This window comes from Epinephelus fuscoguttatus, linkage group LG1, assembly GCF_011397635.1.
Source record: "Epinephelus fuscoguttatus linkage group LG1, E.fuscoguttatus.final_Chr_v1".
In the NCBI taxonomy this organism is placed as follows: Eukaryota; Metazoa; Chordata; class Actinopteri; order Perciformes; family Serranidae; genus Epinephelus; species Epinephelus fuscoguttatus.
In genome coordinates this window covers 28,765,363-28,791,221 of record NC_064752.1, presented here as the reverse complement: position 1 = coordinate 28,791,221, position 25,859 = coordinate 28,765,363, and the positions used below count along the sequence as shown (strand labels likewise).

The 25,859-nt window shown below is 41.1% G+C and overlaps 1 protein-coding gene across 2 annotated transcripts in view; it reads left to right on the top strand.

Annotated features, from left to right (window-relative positions):
* The window catches only part of LOC125893020 (zinc finger protein 385A-like), a 43,570-nt gene that overhangs the window by 5,708 nt on the left and 12,003 nt on the right, over positions 1 to 25,859 (top strand). The window contains exons 1-3 of one of the 2 annotated variants that reach the window (XM_049583439.1): positions 5,015 to 5,432; positions 21,413 to 21,558; positions 25,257 to 25,367. In XM_049583439.1, the coding sequence (XP_049439396.1) occupies positions 5,423 to 5,432; positions 21,413 to 21,558; positions 25,257 to 25,367 (267 nt within the window). In that variant the 5' untranslated portion in view covers positions 5,015 to 5,422. Of the gene's footprint in view, positions 1 to 5,014; positions 5,433 to 21,412; positions 21,559 to 25,256; positions 25,368 to 25,859 lie in introns of those variants that run through there. The other variant, XM_049583428.1, reaches the window with a different exon arrangement.

Here is a 25,859-nt window from a genome sequence, read left to right as displayed (position 1 = left end):
AGCATATTTACCATGCACAAGTGAACAATAACACAAACCATCATGAAATATTTCTGCTTAAGAGCTCATTGGCTAAAAAAAATTATCTTACCTTATGTAACAAGTTTGTTTTATTTTCATCCCCTCTTGACTTTTGCTGTTTTTTTGCTTTCACTTCCATTTCTCATTTCGTGCACTGAGCTGAACTGCCATTCAAAGTGATTTAATTTGCCGTCAGTCTCGACAGTCGCCAGTTCAACATGCTGAATTGGCCAAAAAAGGCAGACAGGGGCCGACCAGGAGCAATGGTGCAGGACACACAGCACAGACTAGGGCCGCAGACGTTCACCAATGGCCCAACATTGCCAGATGTGCCGATTGTCAGCTAGGTGTGTCAGGATCTTAACCTGTGTAATGCACAGTGACGATTGTGACAGAAGGTTTGCTAGTTTTTACTCATGTTGACTTTGAATTTTTGTTTTTTAAAAGGCTAATTGAAGTCTAGTTTTTCAATAAATGAATTTCAAATTTTACTTGCTTTTCGTTGATGGCCTATTAACATACCTATTCTTACGTTAGATTTTTCTGCAAGTACTCTTTAATGATTTAATGTGAGTACATGAATATACACTAAAATAATGCATGTTGGCTGCCTATTGAACCATGCTGAGAAAAACTTGACCATGACTGAACCTGATTAAAAACTCCTTGCTTAATCCAATCCAATCCAACTTTGTTTGTTAAAGGGCCAGTGTGTAAAATGGGTTGAAAACCGTTGAAAACAGTGACATCAGTGGTCAAATTCTAGATTGCAGGGCTCACTCGCTCGTAGGGACAAAAAGCCTTGCGCAGACATGAGTTTTTCAGAAGTAGGTCTATCTAGCGACGAGGTGAATATTTATTTAGAAATCTAAACCATGTTACGATATTGTAATGAATCCCTCATGAGCAGGAGACCAGAGTAGCGTTCGGGCCCGTTTATTTGAGCACTCCAAAAACTCTGGTAACACTCCAGGGGGTAGCACATAAAAGACTCCGTCCCAAACTCTGACTCTTCTAGCGTAACACACACACTTCATACACACATACTCACTTACAGTATCCAGCGGGGCAGCCCTCCCCTCTCTGCTCCACCAATCTCCAGCCCACACCCTGACTGACAGCGTAGCCTGTAAACAAAACTCAGTTGTTTATTTAGCCTAGCAATATCTCCGGACTATCCACCTTATTTTCAAACACGGAAGTAAATAGTGATCAACTTCCGTTTTTTTGTGCATGACTTCCGGTCAGCCGCTTTCCCTCATGCTTTCCCTTACTGGAGCTAACGGTGCAAGCTATTTTTTTTTTCAATTTTAAGTTGTTTATGTTAGTCAGTTAGTTAGTTAGTCTGTGTATTTTGTATAGATAACTGTGCCCATGTTTCCGTTATAACGGAAATTTATTCCCTCTAAACGCGAATAAATCCCACGTCAATCATAAACTATGAACCAAAAAAGCACAATCTATCCCGAGTGAGACAAACTGCTTGATCCCCCTCTCCAGTGTACCAGCAGAGAACCTGCAGAACCGAATCAGCAAAAAAACACACCGGGCTACACAGCCTCTCAACCTGAGCAGCTGAAGCTGCGGCTCGCACCCTCGACACACAGACGGTGCTTCTGCATGCCAGCCAAACGTGTGCGCAACTGTGAGAAATAAATATGTGAAGTGTACGCTGCTTTTCTGTCTTTTTTTCCCTTTTCTTTCTTTCTTTCTGTCAGCGACATACACTCCTAACACAGGACGGGTTGTTTTAATTGACTGAGTTGATCATTAAGCCATAGTGATGCGCGTATTGGCTCTGATAGCACCTGAGTCAGCATGTACGCATCAACCATCCAGCCGTTACAACATGATTGAGCTAGCAAAGCAGTTTTGTGTTGCTATGTGTGGTATTTATTCAGTTTTGGGAAATCACGATATCTAGAAAGCATCACTGGCTGCAGCTGACAGGGACAGCTAACGTTAACACTAGCAGCAAAGCATCAGGATCGTCATCCGTTAAAAGCCTCCCGTTGTCGGATACGACATGAAACTACTCCAATTAGCTCAATCATGTTGTAACTAAGACATCTGCTGGAGAAAATATTTTTTTCACGGGCCACTTTGTGAGTTTAGTGAGTTATTACAGACACGGCTAACGGTTAACAGCTCACGGTTAACAGCTCACGGTTAGCCCAGCTAATCTACAATAACCATGTTATTAATTACACACAGAGAAAATACTAATGTTTGTTCAGTCATTGTGTTTATAGACTTTACAAACATCAGATTAGTCTAAACGGTGATATAGTGACGTGAAAAATGTGATATATACATATATATAGCTAAACTCAGCAAGGTAAACAACAAGGTGATTCCCATGTACACAGTGGTAAGAGTGCTGGACTGGAAGTGTCGCACAAAAAAACGGAAGCTGGCTGCGTTCTGTTTTGCCTCCGTGTTTCCGTGAAAAATAAGGTGGATAGTAGCTGGAATGACTTTGAACGCGATTTTGAAGAGTTTCTTGTAGCGGACACAGACCCAGAGCCATACCTGTTTGAGCCGGAGCATACAGATGAGGAACTCCATGTGTTTGATGCTGAGCGGGCAAGAAGAGAGGCTGAATCCTCCGCTCCCATTTTGCTGCACAGAATGGGATTCGGTGCTACTGCTACCATTGTTGGGGAGATATATCATCAGGAGGAAAAGCCGCAGAGAGTGCATCACAAGGAGTGAAGTTGCGTCTTCTTTTCCTCGCAGATGACGGTTCAGGTTCATTCTCTCCTGTTGTGTGGTAAGTGTGGTCCATTCGCAAACTATATAACTAAAAAAACTTTTCACTTCTCTCCATCGATGAACTACTAACACTCTGCTGTTTCCTCCTCCCTCTTCCTTCCTTCCGCTGTCTTCATTGGTTTATTTATACACGCAAAACGCGTTCTCTGGCTGGCTGGATTGTCCGCTCGGGCTGCCGTACATACATGGCGGCGCAAGATGGCAACCTCTCTAAAGCAAGGCCCTTGCTATATATATATATATAGCGATTATACACTTATATAAACATATTAATGGGTAGAATATTCAGATTCAGATTCAGATTTGACAATATACCATGCCAAATATTACACACTGGCCCTTTAAGCACTTTAAAACAACCACAGTGGACCAAAGTGCTGTACAGAATAAATAAGACATAATAAATAACAGGCTCACATGAGGCATAAAAATTGCATATAAAATACAAATAAAATAAAAATATAATAAATAAAAAGGCATAAAACATAACAGCCATACAATAAAAAAACAATGAAATAAAATAAATAAAATCAACATCTCACAAAGTGTCAAAGGCCAAGGAAAAGACATGGGTTTTAAGAAGAGATTTAAAAACAGACAGAGAAGAGGCCTGTCTAATGTGCCAAGGCAGATCATTCCATCTTTTTGGAGCTGCAACAGTGAAGGCACGGTCCCCTCTGAGCTTTAGCTTAGTTTTAGGCACACTCAGGAGCAGCTGATCACCTGACCTGAGTGAGCGGGTGGGAGTATAAGGGTGTAGGAGCTCAGAGAGGTGGGCGGGGTAAGACCATTCAAGGATTTAAAAGCAAATAAAATAATTTTTAAAGGCTTTTTATTATAACTTTGACACTGCTCCTGCTGTTACATGCATAAAGGCATGATGTTTTGCATATATTTGAATAGTAAAACCTTATTTCAGCTCATTCTTTAACTAAGTGTTCTGTACGCCATCAAACTGGCAATAACATCTTTCAACCCTAACACAGCATTTTTTTGTCTCTGAAAACCAGCCGAGTGTTTAAATAAACAACTTAAAGCCCTACAATACATCTCCCAAGAGATACACATATGCAGGATGGTGTGTCACCTGAGTCCAATGGTCCAGTTTCAGTTTCCCATGGTGACATCCATTAAAGTCATGCTGTGTCTGCCCCTTCACCCCCAGACAGCCACATTAGCACCTGGCCCATTGGCCACAACAATACAGCTACCTGCATTATTCAGCCTGACTCTACTAATGAGGAAACCTTATCTCTCTCTCACACTCTCACACACTGTCCTGGGTTCACACAAGCTTAAACACACACACACACACACACACACACACACACTCAGGCTGACACGCAGCATTATCTGATTCACTGTGTGGATTATATTTGTTATAAATTATGTAGAAATGGATCTCTTCATGTTGCCTAAAGCTGGAGGTCATGCTGCCTGAACTTGTTGGAAATAGTTTGATGATGTCTTAAATATACATCAGCTTTGAATACACTGAGCGAAGAACAAACTCAGTAAGCTTAGTTTTTGAGCTTGTTCAGCACTCTGCACCTGTCAAACAGCTGTCTCCATGCTCCTTCATCCTCCTGCTCCATCACATTTCCTCACCTTATGCTTTCATCGTCAGTCAGTCTGCGCTAACCTCAATCTCTCCTCCCCTCCCTCCAATGCCTCATTGAGTCTCTGGAGCTGTCAGTCTCCGTCACACCTCTGTGTCTGCTTTTCTTTCTGCTCTGCTTTAACAGTTGTCTGAAAGCCAACTACAGTGTGAAATCATTCAGCATTTTCAAGATGTAAAACCCCAAAACCCTAACAAACAGGTATGAAGGGAGACCAGAGCAGATATCTAGCCTCATATAGGGGGAGGAAGATGTGAGGGCGGATGTGCTTTAGATGCGGTCTGTGTGAGGCATGAGGCAGAGTATAGACTTAGACGAGGAGCGACATGAGAGAGGAAAAAAATCGTCAATAGTAAATAGAAGAAAAAGGGTGACAGAGGGAAAGGGAGAGCAGAATCGACAGCAGCATTATCACTCTGCCTCCTCATTCAAACACCCCAAGAAAATGCTCAGCACCGACTGCTCTCATTGGCTGAGCCTCCGGCCAATCACGGCTCAGGAATGCAAGGTGCCTTTAGGTTATACCCAACCCCAAAATATGAGAGAGAGAGAGAGGCACGCTGTGGTGCAGAGGTTCCTCCAGTGAGGCAGGGCTCCATCTCAGCTCTACTCTCTTGTGTTGCTCCTGCTGGAGTGAATATATAACTGTGAATAAATTACAGGCTTCCTTGCAGTAGATTGAGTGCATGTTGTTTTGCAGTCGGGGCTGCTGCTGCTGCTGCTGCTGCTGTGCTCCTCCTCTGGCAACAGCTGGCAGAGCAAGAGACGCGTGTCGAGATCTGAAGGAGAAGCATCTCATGTGGACGAGGGGAGCAGACGAAACACAGCGTAGGGATGCAAAGTGAAGGTTATGATGTTGGGATGTCTTTTTTTGTCTCGCGTTGAGTTTTGAGAGCCAGAGAGGGGGACACTCAAGGTTTGAATCACATCAGTAGTTGATCGAGGGAGAGCGGACTTGAGCGAGAAGATAACGTGGGAGAGAGAAGTTGACAGTGGACGTGTACAGGATGATCTTGGGTAAGATGATATCAGAAAGCTTTTCTCTTTTTGCTCTTATTGACCTGATTGATTTTTCTTTTAAGTTACATTCTTCCTCTGCCAAGGTGACTGCTCATCTCTGGCACAAACTTTTGGCTGCTGTTGCCAACTTAGACACGTCTTAAATGATGTGTTGACTTTTTCATGCAGTCATGACTAGAAAAAGACCAGTGCGTGATGGAAGGGTTGCCCTCTTTGGAAAATCTGTAGGATGGTGTGAGCAAGGCTCCTTGGTGCTCTTGTTCTTGTGACGTTCCTAATAGCACTTCATTCTCACTCATATTTCAGTACATGAAGCCTGCAGTTATCACATTCTTCATTGGTGCATGTAGACATGACTGTCTCTAGATTTCGTGTCCTATTTATTTACATAACAGCATTAAAAGAAATACAAAAAAGACAGAAGAGGTCAAAAGACCACATTTATGCAGTAAAATAGCTTTAATAGGCCAACCTATAGATTACATTTTATAAATTCATATCCAAATTAGGTTTAAACTACATCTTTTAAAAAGCATTCACTGTAGATGTTAATCACCACAGGCGTAGATTTTGGGGGATGCAGGGGACATACCTCCCCCTAAATATTTAGAATATGTACACCTTTATGTGACCTTTTTTTTTTGTTGAAATTGTATTTTCATTGTATTATTGTCTGTGTTTTTGCTTTTATTGTGAAGCACTTTGTGATTTTATGTGTGTGAAAAGTGCTATATAAATAAACTTTACTTACTTACTTACTTACCCCCTAAATAAAAAATAAAAAAAACAGAGGACTTTTGTTTTGATAAAATGAATGAGATTTATGCCATAAATTACACTAATTGGTACATAAATATTCACCAGAATGCCATAAATTAGTGTTTGATGCTCAAAACTTTCCAGCTGAGGACCACCATAACCCCCAAAATTATAGTATTTATAGTCGCTGTCTCATCAGAAATAAATCAGCTTTTTATTTGTAGATTACTAAATTCTGATCTGTTTCTCTCAAACCCTCCATGAGGAGAAATAAGGAACAAAATAATAAATCAGCAGGAGTTCTTTTGCTGTGCTCATAGGCTTCTAAGAAGTTTCTCAACACTGAGAACAGATAAAATACACAGAGGTGAGACTTAAATTTTAAATCACATTTCTGAAATTCTGCAGCGTCATTTAAAATCAAATTTAACTGTTATCTAAAGAGTGGATTATTTCCAATAAATAAAGATTACTGCATTGAGAGAGGAAAAAGAGCATTTTACGATCATAAATTACAATCTGAGTGAGACAAAAGAGCTATTTCTCAGGAGCTGAATTGATGAAGTATGAGAAAATAGTCAAAATCTCATCTTTGTGTTATACTGAGCTCAGTTATGTCGAGGAGAAACAGGCTGAACAAAGAAGAAATATTATTTTTAGTTATCCTTTCCTCTGGGATTACATATGTGTCCCCCCCCAATGTTGAAATGAAACCTGCGCTCACTGCAGATTATTATAGAAGTAGCTGCTCAGTATGTATAGTTGTATTTAATAAAATAGACAAAGGGACATTATTTCAGCCTAATAACATGCACATCCTGTACTGGGTTTTTAGTAAAAGACTCACATAGAGATTCTTTAGATGAATTCATTTTTGATCAATGTGACGCAGATAGACCTTCACATTTTCAGCTTAAACGTGTTTCCTCGTCAGTTTATCAATATTAATGCTTTCTTCCAGTCTTTAATTTGAATAACAACCGTGACCTTGTTCCATGTGCGCGTGTGTTAACTAAATATTTGACTACTTTATTTTTGTTTGCTTGCTCTTACCCCTGCTCAAGTCTCCCTATGATCTGAGCGTGAGTTTGAGCCTGTGGTAATCCCTCCCCGGAGCTGAAGCTTTAACTCTGTATGCATTCAACACTAAACACACTGACACAAGATCACAACAACATGGGGCGACGGGGTTTAATATACTGTATAAGTTTCCCTTTACTGAGATAGAGATGTAAGTCCAGAGACCAAAAATAGTGTCCATGAAGGGTGATGACAGTGACAGTGTTGACAGAAAAAGATGGAGGGATAAACACGGAGGAAGAAGTCTACTCTCCGTCTGTTCGTCATCAAAAAAATCTCTCCATCCACCACCACCGCCATCTAAATACTGTATTTGATTAATGAAAGGCAAAATTCAAATACATCAACACAATCAGCAGTGGAGTATGAAAGAAATGTGCTAAAGTAGGCTCATCTCTCTCGGTGCAGAGCAGTGTGGAACGCAGTTTAGTAACTTAGTGATTTTTGTGATGAATATTTCAGACCTAGAGGTTTGAGGTCTTTATTTATTTAAAAATGGGCCAAGGCTTCTTCCAGTCTGACGCAAAGACCTCACTCAGCACTACATGAAAAAACATCGGAGGCTTGCATCACTGTTCACTCAACCAGTATGAAGTAATCCATAGACACAAAATCCCCCCACTCATCAAAGTCCTCCAAGAGAATCACAGGTGCATTTTGCCCCGGATAAATAACATGACCTTTGAATTGAGGCAATGCAGCAAGGGATGAAAAGTATTGACATTTGAAACTGAGAAATGTGCCTATCGCTCTGTGTGTTTGACAAACTGACACATACAGTATTTCATTCACCTATGAGGCCGGAAACTAATGCACAGAACAAAACCAGTACTGGTAAGTGGAGAAAGGAAGGTCAAATAACTCTGGAGGTATAGTTACAGTAGGTAGACCATATACAGTCTGTCCTCACATGAAAAAGCATTTCTCCTTTATTGTAATGCCTACAGCAAGGATACGCACTACAGGAGGCATCACCAAGCTCTGATCACATGGTCTGCAATTGGCACTTCTTGAACTTGATGTCCTTTATTGACTTCCCGATAATGCTGTAATGCATTTCATGATGTTTTTATGATGCTTGTGTTTTATGTTATGTGCTGCCGTTGGAATTTTTTTGGTATTCTGTTATGTTCAGTAGTGCAAAGAATATTCCCCTTGGTGCAATAAAGGTTTTATTCGACCTTGTCAACTGTTATCAACAGATAAAATGACAAGAACCTCTGTGACTGATAAAAGTAAAGAAAAAAGAAGCATTACTTTTGTACGCAACTAAAACCTCTTATGGAGGAGCTGGGGCTGAATGGATCAATGCACTGGGCTTTGAAGCCAGTTTTTGTAGGGTCCAAAGAGTGGAATTATGTCCATGACGTGATGCAACTTGGCTAAAAAAGACTTTTCCCCATAGATGTACAAAGCAAAAGAGATGTCTGTTAATCTGTGGGGACATTTTTTTGAGCATCACAATCTGCAAAATGTTTTACTATGAGAATTTGATCCATTCTGTCCAATACATTTAGAAAGTCTAGATAAGCTGCACAATTTAATCAATTAAGCCCATTCAGGTTAGCAGGGCACTAAACCAGAAGCAGCCGTCTCAACTAACTGGCAAAAGTCTCCAGTGCACCTGCACAGTACGGAAACAGTGCTGATCATCCCGGTAACTTTATATGTGGCAGTTGATACTGTTTGCCTTTATGCGCCACTGAGCAGCTTTTATAGGAATGAACAGAACTCCACCACCAACACTGTATCCAGTTGTCTTTATACATCCATGGAATGGATGGGCAAACATTTACAACATGTTAGACATGGGAGATGTTTTCCATTACTATCAACAGTCAACAACAGCCGTGATTGCGATCCTTTCCTAACTTTAACCAAGTACTTTATCTTTTACGGTGACCACAATTTTTTTCTGACCTTACGCTGAGATCTGACTACATGATATGAGTTCAATAATGATCCGATTCAACAGACGTGGGTCATGAGGAACAAAAATTAATCTTGAGCAGTAAGACACTTGCTTGGCGTTTCCTGTGTAGGTTGTTTGTCAAATTGGAAAACAACCAATGAAGCATCTATTTATGTTTGTTGTAATTTTATTATGTTGGTCGATTCTATACACCTGACATCTATTGCATCAGTCCATCCAGGGAGACGGATTCCTTTTCTGTTGGTCTTCCTAAGGGTTCTTCCACCTTTTCCCAGTTCAGTGGTTTAGGGGGGAGTTTTTGTTAATCTGCTATGAGGGTCTAAAGGACAGAGGGTGTCTACAAAGTCTACAAAGACTGAAAAGCTCCCTGAGGCAAATTGTGATTTGTGATATTGGGCTGAAATTGACTTGAAATTATGTCAAAGAATTTGTTTTCTCCCACTTAGTTTGGTAATTTCTAAGAAGTGTCCTCTGAGCTATGAGAGCACAAAATGCTCCTTTGTGCCCATCTGTAAACATGTTAAGATTTGGATTTTACTGAGTGCTATCGGGTGAATACAGGAAATCAATTGCCACTCATTTAAAATTGCCTACGGTTAGTATGTCCTGCAAGTTGTGAAAGAAAGCGAGCTACTATTGATTGGGTACATGCAGGATACAACATGTAGTTTACTGTTACTCTCTGCCAACTCACAGCATCACTTGAGTCTTTGAACAGAAAATTCCACACACTGCTCTTGCTCAGCTTTACAATTTATTAGTAACACTAATGTTTTGGCCCTACTCTTGACGAAGGCCCAATAGGACCCAAACGTGTCTTTAGTGATACTAAAACAATAAACTATGAAGCTGAGCAAGAGCAGTGTACAGGATTTTCTGCTCAAAGACTCAAGTGATACTTTCCAACGCACCTGCATCAGAGACAGTTGGATGTGTGAATATGTTTCCTCAAACTAAGTCACAGTATCATGAGAGTTATTACTGTTCATCCTGTTTGGGACGTGAAAGTTGATAGAATCATTTTAGGCATTTCATTAGTTGAGAAATTTTCCTCAAAGCCAAGAAGGTCAGACTCATGATGACACTATAACAAAAAGTCCTATCACCACAAACAGCGATAGATTTTGAGATATGTATGTGATACGGGTTTATTCCCGTGTTTCTTTGCTAACCAGTAGTTGTTGAGGTACTTTATGTTAAAATGAAAATCTCAAAATGCTTATCTTGCTGAATAAAATGTTAGGGCGTCACCAAATCTCTGGGGACAATGAATGTCTGTACTAGTCTCGCTCACCAGACCTTTCTCAAGAAAAGAAAGGTCTGGCTGCGCCGACTCTCACTTTAAGATTGGAGAAAAAAATATGCCCCGGCTGCTTGTATTTCTTTCAACCAATCACAATCTTTCTGGGCGGTGCCACAGCAACGGTGCGCTTGCAAAAATATTGCCGGGGGGAAACAGGTTTTGGTGTAACACGCCCACAAAAATATCGCCTACAGGAAGCGAACCATGGCAGAAAAATGGCTACATCCCCGCAAGATCAAACACCGCAAAAGTTAGTAAAGGACGTGTTGAAAACGGTTGAAAACTGCTACACAACCGGAGGTGGTAGGGCGGGAATTCAGCAGGTGGCTCGTTCCGCCCAATGAGAGGCTGATCTATGCAGCGAACTTCCGTCCATGACAATCCATCCAAGAGTTTTTGAGATATTTCAGTCTGAACCAAAGTGGACCCTTGACTAAACATATTATGTATTCTGATCCCAGCCAAATAGGTTTTGTGCCTGAAGCTAATCAAACATTAGCCATACCACTTGAACATCAGCAAACAATCACAGGAATCACTGTTATAACAGTCCCACAGTTCTGTATTTAATGATTTTGGAGAGGAAACTATCTTGTCCTGGTGAAATGGTAGTCAGATCAGGAAATGCTCATATATGTTGTTTTGAAAGGCAGCACAAAGACATATTTGTCATTTCGTTTGGAGGACTTGTTGACCATAATTATAAAAGTGGGAAAACCTTAAAACCTGCTGCACGAAACATTTATGTCTGTAATTTACTGGTTCCAAGGATTCCAAAAATGGCAAGAGGGCACAAAGGCTGAGCATAAAATCTCTTTGTTGTTTATTGTCCTGAAGGTATGCAGACCACAGCTGAGCCACCAGCCTGACTCTTATCCTGCATACCCCAAGACCAAGCTATAGCATAAAACCACACTCTGGCCTTCAGACTCCAATCAGCTCCCAAAATGTAGCCTGTAATTTCTGCTTCTGTGTGACAAAACAATATGCTATATGTGGATCAGCTGCATACATCCTCTTTTTGTTCTATTTTGATTTTTCTGTCTATTGAAGATCGAGTATTTATTGCCTTTGTGTGCGCGCTATTGTTTGAAATCTTGCGGACATGCACCTGGCTCCTGTACGTCTGATGCCATTGTTATGTATGTGTGTTCAGCCTTATGCACATGTGCCTTTGAGTGTTTGGTTGTGTACTTTACATGCTCAGGTTTCTGTAGGTCTATAACTGCAGTAGTGTGTTCTGCCAGCTCCCAGCAGGTGTGTAAATGGTCTGACACACAGAATAATGATGTGGGGCCGGGCTGCGGGTCATGTTGACATGGTGGATCTCTTAATAGTCCTTACATGGTTTCATGCGGTAGCGCTCTGTTTGCTTCAAACTGTGTTACATCATGACCGCAGTGTAATGAAAGAGAAAGCTGGCAGACAGGTTCAGGTTGTTCCGATGCTTCCCTAAAGAGCTGAAGCCTGAGAGGAGCTACAGATGAATACTCACGAGCCTCTTTATGATACAAAGTTCTCCAGGGTCCAGCGTGTTAACATTCACACAACTGCCCAGAACTCAAAGGCACAGATGGATTATATCAATATGTCTCATAAATATAAGGTCAAAATCTATACTTTACTGTCTATGATCATTTCTGTAGCTTAAAGAGGACCCACTGTGCTCATCCCCTCAGGTTCATACTTGTATTTTGTGTCTCTACTAGAACATCTTTACATGCTTTAATGTTCTCATACTGTCTGGCTTCAACAGCTGTGTTCACCCTCTGCCCAAGATGCTAAATTGTATTGCCTCTCTCTTTAAGCTCATGCTATCCAATAAAAACTTATATACAACTGGACATGTTTAAGCAGGAATATGATCCGAAATTAACAACATCGGCAACCAAGATAACATGTTTGACATTAGCATTTTGCTAAAGAATATAATGTAAAATAATATATAACGTAAACCACTTGCAGTATTGTGCCTGTGGAAGATGACCATATGAAGAAATCTGTCATAAGATGATAGAAAAAAATGTTGGAAACGGAATATTCAGATCAGTCTGAAGCCTGAGGCTTTTGCTCAAAGGAATTACTTTTAAAATGTTTACCTCATTACCTGAAACTCTGGCCACATTTAATATGAACATCCAACATTGTAACATTAAATATATGACAGAAAATAAGAAAAAGCATGATAGATCTCCTTTAAAGGGAAATTCCAGTCAACCTTGGTGATGACCCTCATATTTTTGGCTGATCATCTTTTACTAACCACATTTGCTCTAGATATTTACGAAACAATGACACCAGCAAGAGTGATGCGGATTGAGGCAAGGTGGGCCAGCCTCTTAAAGCTTTCCAAAAAGCTTCAGTAACAAAAACCCTCGACAGAACCAAGGCTAAATTAAGATGTGGCAGGATTACATACAAAGCTAATGGAAAGAAGCAAGTGGTCATAAAAATGTAAAGTTTCTCTGAACTGCACAAACTGAGGTAATGATGAACATGCATGAGTTAAAAATTGTTCAACCAGACCTCCACATTGCAAGATATAGAAACAGAATGAATAGAAATCACACTGAACAGTTTGTCGCAGTTAACAGAATAGTTTAACAGAAAATGCTGATTGTGGTTAGTTGTTACGGTGATAACACATCAGTTGGGCTGTAAAGTGTGTCACATTCACAAGTTTGAGAACTCAATTTTGGCCTAGTATTTCCTTATTACGTAGAAAAATGCAGCCGTCCGACAATCCAAGTTTCTGTCTTTTACCAAACTAAGACAACGTTAGCTTTATTGCCTTGTCAATGCATCGTAAAACACACCTCATTAAAATGCGACAGAAGCAAAATAAAACCGTCTTGGTTACTGTTTCAACAATCACCTTCTCTGGTTTGGTCCACGTAAACCCTCAGTTCATTGAGTTATATGTGAATCTACACGTTGTTAATCTCTCATCTTGTCAGCTGTCCGCTGAGCAGTGGCTCACTTGTTCTTCAGTGGCAACTGCAATAAAGTTAAATCATGTTTCAACAAACATAGAATCAATAGTAATTAAAGAAACTAAAATAATGGTAATATTTTAAAAGTAACAGATTGCTTATTTGTGATTTACTGCAAATGGGTGTGTTCAACGGAAGTCTATAAAGAAGTTGTGCCCCAATGGTTGCAATGCCAACTGTACACAAAAATGTACATCCTGCTATGTTGATCTAAATGGGAATGCCCTTACTATCCATTCTTTTTCTATGGACCATGACCTTGAGAATGACAAAACTTTTTCTGATCTGACGCCCCTTGCTATATTCTATGTTAGGGTGAGGGGATCTTTATTGTCATGGTTACAATAATAAACACAAGATCGCTGTCATGCTTTAAAGAAAAAAGAAATCTGACAGTTGGGAAAGAGAAACAAACAGTGCCCTCCCATATTAAAGTCCAATGTTTTGATGAACCATCCATCCACCTTAACCTCCTTCATACAGAGCCTTGTTGCTCTGTAACCTTACTTATGCTTTATGTAAATAACGTAAGGGGAAAAAAAACAACTTTTTAATTTGTAAAGAAACATCTCCAATCTAGCTCATTAAATCCATGTGTCAACAGTGTGTTTAATTAATGTACTCAAAATGATTTGCGTTTTAAAAGCAATAGATCCAAACTGCCACCTTGCTTACTGCAATACACCTTCTCAAGAAATAGTGTGGCTAATATATTGTTTTGCAGTTGTAGTTGAGGTGTTTCTTCATTTGATACCTACTGAACTCATGGGATAAGTTTTTGGAAATATTTGTAGAAAATCAACTTGTCTCATATGATGGGAATTCAGAATATGGTATGAATGCAGCGCTCTGACTGACAACCAAACAAACAATGCTGCAAACACACATCAGAAATGAACCATATTTGACCCGTATTCCCAACTCCACGTCTCAGGATTTGTGTTTATGCTTAAAACGAGACCTGACATGCAGACAACCTACGGGGAGGGCAACAAAATAACCCAAATTTGTTCATGCGTGTATGGCATTTTTCATGTGACAGCCAAAGGTTAACCCTTCCAAGCAGCTGTATGATAATAGCCCGCTTTCACCACTGTGAGAACGTTACCATGTGATTTTTAACACATGGACAGTATGTAGTTCAGCTGTGTGGAGTATTATTGCTTTCTACAGTTAACAGATGGCGTTTTTTTTTTTTTTTTCTGTACATTAACCTGCAGGTTAACATGGCTCTTTACCTCCTCTGGTCACCTTGGACTCACCTCAAAACATGCGGCTCCCTCCCCCTCCTCTATGCTTTCCTTCTCTTTCCACCTCATCTCCCCCCCTCGTCCAGACCTCTTTTCCTCGCTCAATCGACTCGATCCACTCAGCCCCACTGCCATCATTTCCATCCAAGCTCCTCTTTGCCCGTCATCTCCACTTCCATGCCAATCAGGGGAATTTTTGCCTCGTTGTGATGTTTTGTAATCCGACGCTACGGAAAGACAGACAGAATTTTTCATGAGAAACTGTTAGTCGGGAAAAGTCCAAACACAGCAATGTACTACCATCATTACATAATGATTTTAATTTTAATGAGAGCAGTGCAAAATCTGTGGGGGGAAACAAAAGTCTTCATTAATTGCAAATACTGCATGAAATCAGCGAGTGGAGCTGCAGAAGGACTGGCTGATCTCAAGAGCACTGCATAAAAACAGACACGCGCACACACACACACATACACACACACACACACACACACACACACACATACACATTTCCAGTGAAAGAGGACTTCTGAGAGTTCTCTGGGAGGTGGCATTTAAGCCTGGCCGCTGGGGCGCAGAGCATCTATCATTAAAACAAAGTGCAGACTGAAATCAACTGTGTTCTCCTTCACCAGCACTCAGCTCTCCTCTTCAGTGTGTCCTCTCTTCTCACTGTCCAGATCTCACACAGACAAACACAACATTAATCAGCATTGAGCCTATAAGTTACTCCTTTTAGAGCATCATTCATTCAGACTACAAAGGTTTGTGCGTGTGTGCGTGTGTGTGTGTGTGTGTTGTCGCCTGTCCCCGGCTTAGGTTGAAATAGCTGCCTTTGACTTGAGGGTAAGCTGAGCTGCAGTAAATTGGATTTCATGCTCAGTCCTTCACAGCAGCAGTATGCGACACTAAGACAGAGCCATCTTCCCCCTGCAATCACGACAAAGTTAGCACTCGGTTTCTTTAAAGGTTAGACCCTCAAACACAGTTGCATTACATTTGCACCACATAGGAGAGAGCTGATGTAACAAACCACTTCAAGTGTTTATTTTGCTGTTAATAATGTCACCTGATGCCAAAATGTGGCAGCGCAGCATTCCTGCCATAAAACAACAAACAGTGTCACAAATCGTTTGAGCAGATGACGATCGTCAACATACTAATGGTGTCATCTGCCACCAAACTAGGATCAGCTCTTTTTGTCACATGCTTTGTGCACAAAACCTGGGGCAAAGACAAACAAGATCACAGTGGATCCAGGGGTTTTCGGGTTAACAGACCCGCTGCCACCACAGAGTTGTCTCTGCTGCAGTGACAGCGATGGGGTTTTGTCAGGGGAGGCTGGCTAATCTGCCACAGAAGAGTCCTCTGTGCACAGCAGCCCATTTAGATGCAGATGTGAGGCGGCTGGCATCGTGTGCCAAGTCGGTCCTCTTGAGTGTGGAGCTGGAACTAAAGGTGGCTGCATTTCTTTTTTTATTTTCTCTTTTTTCAGCGGGACCCTGCAGTGCTCCTGCCTCTCCTCAGACTTCATTCTGTTAGACAGCATGTCACCCAGTCTCCTGTCCCATCATGGAGCACAAAGATGGAGGCAGGCGGGGAATACAGAGAGGCTCCAGCAACGTCACTGACATTGACATTACCTCTGTGATCATTAAACCTAAATTGGCTAAATGAATTGCCAATTTGAGAGGCCTTAGTCACAGCATATTGGTGTGTGCACGCCTGTGTGTGCACACGTTGGGGTTTGTGAAATCTACTGTGACGATAAGATTCTGTCTCTGGTTGTTTTTCTTTATTCCCCCCATCTCTGCATCTCTTCATTTCTGTCCAACTACCTCTCTCTCACAATCTATACAAAAATTCAATAAGCTATTACACAGGCATTGATCTTTTTCTCACCCAAACATTTGCATTAGAAAAAAAAAAAAGTCAGTAAGATGAGGGGCGCGGTGAGGCAGTGCTGTCTGTTCATTTTAGTCGGGAGAAGGACCAATAGATGGTGAGGCCTGGATTTATAGAGTTTGGCAGCACTTTAACACTTTAACGCTCCTCAGAATGTGTCCAATCAATGCACACCCTCCCTGCGTGGCCGCTGTTGAAGAGTCGTGGCGTTCACTTATCTGATGTCATTGTAAATCACTCAGGAGGAGGGTAGGTCAGGGGATGCTGCTGCTACACTCACACCGCATCGAGCTGAAAACACTGTGTGCCAGCGTTAAATACATCACTCTATTGTGAGCGTCTGCACAGCAAATGCAGATTGATAAGTAACAGCAGACATGCTTTGACCTTTAAATTGTAATGTGGCGTAAAATGAGCTGCGGATTTACCAGAAGCGTGTCAGGAATACGCTTCACTAACCAAAGAAGGAAGCACAATGATGATACCTCTGAGCCAATCCATACAGCTGAAACATTATTACCCCACTATATGCTTTGTTAACCACATGTTTAATTACCTCCAAGACATTTTCTTCTCCGTTTTTATAGATTTGGACACAGTAGCTCGATGCAAGAAAGGATGTCATAGCTAACCTTGAATTCAAGGATTGCTAAAGGATAGGTCTAATGATATTCTGTATTTTCCTTCAATGAATTGATACTATTAATAAGTATCCTATAAATCTTATTCCTCTGAGCCATAAAGCTCTATTGTTCAGCTCTTCAAAAACTACTGAATACACATCATGAGCCACACTGTTGCACTGACAGACATTTTCCTCTATGAACATGGGCACTGCGATGTTCATTTCAACATGATCTCATCTCTACTCATATTTTGGTGTTTGGGCAGAAACTCTGGGTATTACTAAAATGATGCTGGAGGCTGCGTTTTGAGTTGTATCCTCATACAGAAGAGGTCGGCAGTAAGAAGGGGTTGGCAGTGAGGTTAAGGGAACAAAACTACTTGGTTATGGTTAAGAAAAGATGTCAGATGATGCTGGAATAACCACCCAGCCTTACGTGGCACAAATGCGGCAGTGGTGTGTTACTAAAAAAAGACACCTAGCTTTGAGTGGCACAAATACCACATCGGATGTTGTTGCTAGTTGGCCTCTAACACTAGGTACCTGGCTCAAAGTCCACTGTTTGTTGGACCCATCCTTTTCCCCTCACACCTAGCCTGAGTGGACTATAATGCATTTTAAACTACATCGGTTATGTTTAATAATGACGGGGTTTACATCAGAGACGCCAAACTGTGCCCCCTGTGTCGTCATAGTGATGCCAGGGACACTGCCCAAGTTGCGTATTTTGATACCCTGGGAGTGAGACCTAACAGCAGCAACAGCTAACAGCACTAGCATTGATGATGCAACCTTATACACGGGACATCTGTGAGGTGCCACTAGTTGTCATGCAACCAGCAGCTTTCTATTAGATGTCATTCCGAACCTTTCAGATGCTTGTTAGTTTGTAATGGTGAACAAAACTGAAGGAACATATCTTCTCGAATGATTCCTTTCATTGTCCAGTACCAGGTCAGCCTGTAAAACGTCTGAGTGCTCATGAATCCGTAACATGTCGTAATGTAGTGCAGCAATGGCACTGACTAAACGAGCAAGGACAGATTCAACTGGTGCTTCTCATATGATCATTCTTCCGACTTTGTTGTGTTAATGAGTTTTAAGTTGAAATGTGGAAACATTAACTACGCTACAAAGAAGATGTGCTGCTCAGAGGATTTAAACAACACATTGAGAAGAACACAGATCAGGTGCTCATTATTCAGATTATTCAGACACCACAAGGCTACAGAGGTAACTGAGACACCTGCTACTTGCCCCTTAAAGAACAACAGATCGCTGGTCACTGATATTCCTGTGACATCATATTAAGCTTACACAGCTGACCTACTTAAAAGAGGGAAGCTAAACCAATGCATTAAAATGAACATGATGTCTTTATTTATGTAAACTTATACATGATGATTGGTAATGCAGTATGTTTTTTGCGTATAATCACTGTCGTTGTGTTTTTGTTAACTTCTACATAGGGAGTTGGTCCCCATCTACGGAGACCGCCATGTTACGCCACCATGTTTCTACAGTAGCCCAAACAGACAAACCATCATGTTTTCATGTTGGCCACTGTAGTGAGCAGCCCCTCCGTGATAAGCGCTTTTGAAAAACACAGATTATTTTTTAACTTTAAACTATTTTATTTAGTGTTTTTAGCAGTTTAAATCACTAGGTCCTCCTGGATAAATGAAACACTTGAAATCTAACCAGAAGTTTCAGCTGGCTGTAATCTACAATCTTCACCACTAGATGCCACTAAATCCCCCTATATCTTACACACTGATCCTTTTGAATTATTTATATTGTAGCCATTTTTAAAGATTTACATCATAGGCTTGGGGCAAAGATGGACTAACATTTTAGTTTAGGGTCTTTTCATGGGATTTGATGTCTTCAAAGATATAATATCACAAACTCTACCCTTTAATATTTACATTTTTAAACACAGGAATTAAAATTAGTCTAACTTTCTGTGATAATTTAAGAAGAGTCCCAGAATTATTTTTATCCTGCTTATTGCTGACCCTTATTCCTTCATGATATCTGGTGGTGAGCGTTCCCTCATTCCTGCATGTTCGTATGTTGGTGTGAACGAAGGTGTGTTATTACCGCTGATTTTTCACTCAGCACAAACCTTGCTGTGGTTGGTGTAGAGAGGTGATAATGGCCGCCATGTGATCTGTGGGATTCATGGCATGTCTGAAGGACATTTAAACCATGACCTCCACCACATTTATATCTTATTTCCCTTCCTACCTTCTGGACTCCCTGCTTCTCATGCAGCACATGCGAAAGCAGCCACACACACACATATGACAATAGCTACAGCTGAGCTTCAGCTGCCACCGCTTCCAAAAGACTGAAACCGTCAGAAGAGGAATGCCAGAAGGAGAGAGTTTCCCCTCCATCTATTTCTGATCCTGACAGCACATTCTTTACGTCTCCCCTGCTGTCAGTGAAAGGAGCCTCCTCTGCTGTTACCAAAATAGCCATTTCTTCCCCTCGTTTTGACAAGTGACCAGTTTTTCTTTTCAAATGTAACAAAATTGTTAAGTAGTCATCACAAAGCGGTGGCAATAAAGGATGATGATTGCGTATAATCTCAGGAGAAAAGATTATACGAATTCTCTCTGTATAGCCAGATTGGGCCTGAAGCACCCTGCTGTTTTTTTTTTTTTTACGCTAAACAGAAGAAGTACGGGAAGCAGAAGTGGAGAAGAGAGAGCACAACAGAAAGAGGATGAGGAGAAGGAACAAAACAGCTAGAAGAACTGGTGGTGGAGTGAGGAGAAGTACAGATGGGGGATACAGCGGCAGGCAGACAGAATAAGGGACCATGAAATGGGGATAGAAAACTGTGCTTGGTGAGAGAGAGACAGAGGGAGAAATGGAGAAAAGGCGGATATCTGCAGCACCCCAGCTGCGAGGCTTAAGGAGCTTAGCTCTCCTGCCCATCACAGAAGACTCCTCAAGTGCAGGCATTCACCGCTGCTGAGCTACTACTGAAAGAAAAGTGAGCAAGAGAGGCAGAAAGAGGAGAGGTGTGGGTGGGTAGTGGGCCTAAAAATGGGAAGATGACGCAGAAGATGAAGGATCAGATCGAGAAAAGGGGGCGGATTAGAATACTTTAAACAGTGTTTCAGTTAAAACTGGTTTTACAGCAGGTACTTGCTCTGATGTAATGCTCAGCTTCAAAGAAACAGATTGACATTTTGGGAAATACTAATTTCTCCCCAAGAGTTAAATGAGAAATGCAATACCAGTCTCATCTCCGTACGGTGATTATAAAGCTATAGCCAGCAGCTGGTTGACTTATCTTAGCACAAAGACTATAAACAGCTAGCCTGGCTCTGTCTTCAGGTGCTGCGGGAAGTCACTGCTCATGGCCAATTTTTATTGGCTGCACAAAACACCATGTAAAACTGCAACATATCGTATTTACACTCCAGTTTGCATGGAATAAACAAACAAGATATAATGTGTTAATTAGTGACCTTTCGAGGTGTCAGTAGGCAGATTTTGTTTCTACTGAACAGAGCCAGGCCAGAGCCATCTGTTTTCTCATTTCCACCATGAGAGCTGTATCTGACACTCGAAAAGAGTGTGAGTGTGTGTGCTCTATCTGACTCTTGGCACATGAAAAACATGAAATGCTTAAATGCCAATCGACCATGTGGACTATTAACTTAATCATTTCTTTTTTTTTTCATTATTTTAGTATGACTTTTGTTTTGTTTTTTAAGCGCAAAAATACTGTTATACAGCTCCTTTGCCTGTCTGTGCATATGTCTGTTTTTACTTGCCCAAAATCAAACTACCTTAGTGGAATAATAAAGTAGAAAAAAATTAAAAAGAACAAGAGCTCTTTCTTTTAAAAGAATACTTAATTTAAGGTGTGTAGGATTTAGGGGAATCTGTTAGCAGAAATATATTTATACTATGCTTTCCTGAGTTTATAGTCACCTGAAACTCAGAATCATTGCGTTAGTTAGCACAAGTGAGAACTAGCTGTCGTCATCTTCACTAACAAACCTTGTGAAATTATTTCAGTTTGTGATTCTCCACTTGATTATAGGGCCTTCTGCTCTTTCCATTTTTTGAATCTCTAATTTCCCTGTTTGTACATCTACCACAGGAAGTGTAAACCGACCGGGGCCGGTCCCTGCCTTCCTCAGGAGCCCATCTGTCATCCCACCCCCGCTGGACATGAAGCCCTTCCTCCAGTTTCCCCTGGAGTCGCCTCACCCAGCCACCATCGGCCTCTTCCACAACTTTAACACGGTGAGTGCTCACAGGCATACCTGCACACCAGTGAGAGCACACACATGAGTGAGTGTGTTCTCATGGCGTCTGGGATTTGTTATCGTCTTGTTTCACTTAACAGAAGACAGAGCTGGTATTCGGTTGTGGTTTTGGAGCATTGCCTCCGGAGTGAAGACAAGTGATAAAGTGCTGAGGATTTATACTGTATAATCCAAAATGATAAGGTGACAGCTGTTTACTTTTATTCAGCAGAGTGAGTTTCAGCATAATTGAGAAAATGCCCCGCCGAGTGTTTTACTGCAATAAAATGAGTTACAGCTAATCAATTGTATAAGAGGCACAGGGCTGCATTCTCTACAGTCAGCATTTTCTGCAGCCCCTTCTCATTGCTAGATTGAGTTTCATGTGAAGGTCAGCGTGGCGACACACAGGGATGCAAGTGCCCCCCCCCACACTATCATCAAGCTTATCTTTATGCACTCAGGCAAAATGACCCTTCCTGAGGTTAATGATTCATCCTGCTCCAGCGAGGACATTAAGTGTGGCCACTAATGCCAGAGCACCTCAATCCAAATCACTCTCTGTCTGGACAGTAAAATTTAAACAAGTCTGAAACACTGCTGTCATCCAGTGATAGACGGCTGCAGCTCAGTGAGAGTCTTTATTTAAAGCCGGACAAACAGCCTGCTCGTATTTAGAGACTGAAAGGACACGGAAAGGGCAAACTGCCAAAAACACTCGATTACTGTATTTATTGTTTCAAACACAGTTTTGCTCCAGTTTGGTTAGAAACTTTTTGTGGGGTGTGGAGTTCTGTGAGTTATCTAGAGAGCTAATATCAGGTCTGACTCACCAGGATTACAGGTAATTTCCAGACACTTAAGATTCTCAGGAGTATACTGCAGGTCTCGCCTTCTTGTATTGAGACAGGAGCTGCACGGTGAGGAAGAAGGAGAGAGTGAGCCTCTGTAACTCTGTTGATTTCAAACACTCTGGAGGAAAATAAATGTTCTGTAAGGCCAAAGTTTAACGCACATGTTATTAGTCTCTGTGTCAGATACTCAGTTTGGGAAAGAAATATTACTTTTAAGGTAGAATTCTTGATATTTTCATTATATAAAAGCCCATTTTGACACGATTTACGGTCTTTTTTTCCCCAGCAACATCCATTCAATGCATTTGTACTAGCTTTTATTGTTACTATCCATCCTTCGCATTGCATACCTATACACAAGGGATAGAAAACAATGCAGGCTCATGCTGGACATGATCCATCGGACAAGATTTGATCATAGGCTCATTGTTATATACACACTTAACTGCAATTTTGTTCCTCAGGGTTCAGTTTGCATTCATATACTGTAATAATAATACATTTGTTTAAAAAGAATAACTGTCAGCTGTTTTCTGTGTGGGAGGAGACGTCAGTTTCCCAGAACCAATCAGTAGCAAGTGACATATCTGTCCCACATCATTTTCAGCTGACACAGAAGCTGCAGGACTGCTTGCTGGGAGCAGTTAACAATTTTCATGGGGAGTGGAGAAATACATCGATTTACGAACTGATATTTTTTCAAAGTTAACTAACAACAGCCTGTATCACTGTGTGGATCTCGTGCAGTCTTGTCATCACTTTGCTGGCTCTGCCACAGATGTCGTCCACAATCTAAATTCTGCCAATAAACCAGGCTCAGTTATTTCTCTAACAGGGCAAATAGCCATCAAAGAGAGGACCAAATTTAGAGGTCTGGAACCAGCAACCAAGTGCCAGACTGTATAAACCCCCAAACAAGAGGGAATCAGGGGTTGTTTATTACGTTATCAGATATCCATATGACACACACACAACAAAAGCTCCGCTGTCTAAGCGAGGAGAGGGTGAAAGAGGAGACAGAGAGCGGCTAATAGGTTAATGAGGTTATAACAGGAGGGACAAATGTATAAAAAGCAATCATGACGAGAACAGGTGGTAACAGAATGGCAGCAACAGACACACGGTGACAGGGGACCCAGAGAGAAATCAACATGATGAACAACAGCCACCAGTGAGAGACGGACAGGGCAGTGAAGGAGGGGCTTTTGTGTTTATCAGCCTTGTTGTCCCACACACCCATCGGGACACGTGGACGATAATTACCTCAGATAAACACACAGCTTGTGTCATGCATTCACTCACATACAATGTTGGCACAAATGCACAGATGTAGACAAACAAATTTAGAGGTGTTACAGGTCTCCATCTTAAAAATATGAAACTAGAGGGAGGTGAACCGGAGACACAATTTTGAGACAGGAGTAAGAAAAAAAAACAGAAAAAGGTCTATAAATATTCCTAACAATGCATTCAAACAGGGTTTAAGTTTTCAGACCAATTATACCATTTCCCCTGGTGCCTGGAGCTTGAGAGTGTAAACAGTCTCTCATTTGGCAGCAGACGTTCACAGTCTGAGCAGGAGATGAGAGGCTGAGTAAAACCGCAGTGTACTTTTGGCGGCTTAATGAGGGCAACACCCAGCGCTGTGGTTGTTGAACCCTGCCAGTGGGTCAGAGAGCTCACACGAGTCCATTCGAGTCGTCTAAAAATGAAGTAGTAAACGTTTCATGAGAGAGTGACGTGGTGTACGTGTGGTTGATCTGAGAATGACAAGCTTGGTTGGTATTCTAAGGACAAAGTTAAAGGCCGATGTTTAACTGTGGCATTTAATTAGAGATATTCCTATGTCCGTGACTTTATTCTATTTAAAGTCTTTAATACTATTGTTTTTATATGTTTATATTGCTGTTTTAAAATTTACTTTTTAATATTACTGATCATTTTAATTAGTTTGTTTTCTGATATAAAGTTAAATGTTTTAATTGACTTTTTTAATCCTATTATGTGGATCAATTAATAGGATAAAGATTGAGCTGCATTTTTCTAATGACAGTAATTATACCTTAAATAGATATGTCTACTCACAGTTTATGGTATGTGTATTCAACCTTACATCAATCTATAAATGTTAGAAATACAGTCCTCAGTTGTTGTTTGGTCTTTTGTTTTTTTACCAACAGCATATTTTTATCTAAACCCAGAGTTGTCTATATCCCATTTGGTTAATTTCATTGTTTAACAGTTTTAATATAGTTCTGTATTTTTATTCCTCAGTGTGCTGATTATTTCAAATATGAAATCCAATTTCCCTGCAGCCGAATTTGATTGCTTTTTTCGCAACAAGGCCCTAATGTCCCTACTAATCTAAAACACATTTTATCTTTTATCTTCACAGAAAAATATCTCTACTGTTGTGTGTCACATTCTGGTCTGATGTTTTGAAAAGCAGAGATTTTGTACCACACGCACAAAGTACAAATTTTTGGAGATAGGGGGTGTGTAATTAGGCCCTTCGAACCCCAGCATGAATTAAAGTGTTTGAACGGCACCCAAGAAGTCAGGCACAGACAGCAGCACCAGCTGCTGCTGAGAAAACACACATCCTCCTGTCCACATCAATCACTGCTCCCTCTTCAATTCACTCTTCTTCACTCTTTTTAATCTCCCAGCTTTCTTCCCCCTTAAGCGGATCCCCCTGTCATTCACCTGCACCTTTACTTTAACACCTTTCTCTCTCATCCACGATCACTGCACTGCTGTTAGAAACACAGAAGCACTGCCCTCCCAAGCTCCTCCTGTGTTGCTGAATCTTTGATGTGACCTCTGGGTTGTCTGTCCTCAGATGGACCCTGTCCAGAAGGCTGTGATGACGCACACCTTTGGTCCGCCTATGGTGAAGACAAAGCGGCCAATCATCTCCTGCAATGTCTGTCAAATACGCTTCAACTCAGAGGTATGAAACCTTAAATACTTCAAATGAAGGATTTGCTTTCATACCAGCTGGCACAGCAGGCCTGGCAGGCTTTGGATATCTATAAAATGCCAAAGTGGTGTGCATGGGATGGTAGTTAGAGTGAAACTTGGCATTTAAAACCTTTGGAGGGTGGTGTGTATCTTAGAATCTCTCCAAAGCCAAAAACACATACTCAAATGTGTAGGCAATGGATAAGTGTGCCTATGTGTTCAAATGTTAGCTACAAATGCTTTCATGTGTGGCTAACTAGCTTACACCTAACAGATACAACCAAGTACATTAATAACTAACTACCAAGTCCTTCTACAGCCGAGACAATTTAGAGCAGCTGCTCACGCACATAAAAGGGATAACACAACTGAATCACACAGCTGGACTTTCCAAATGTTTTTGGACCAGTTGAATATTGCTTTTCGGGCCAGTGTGCATTACAAGATTAACACAAGAGATCGAATACCCTACCACAACCGA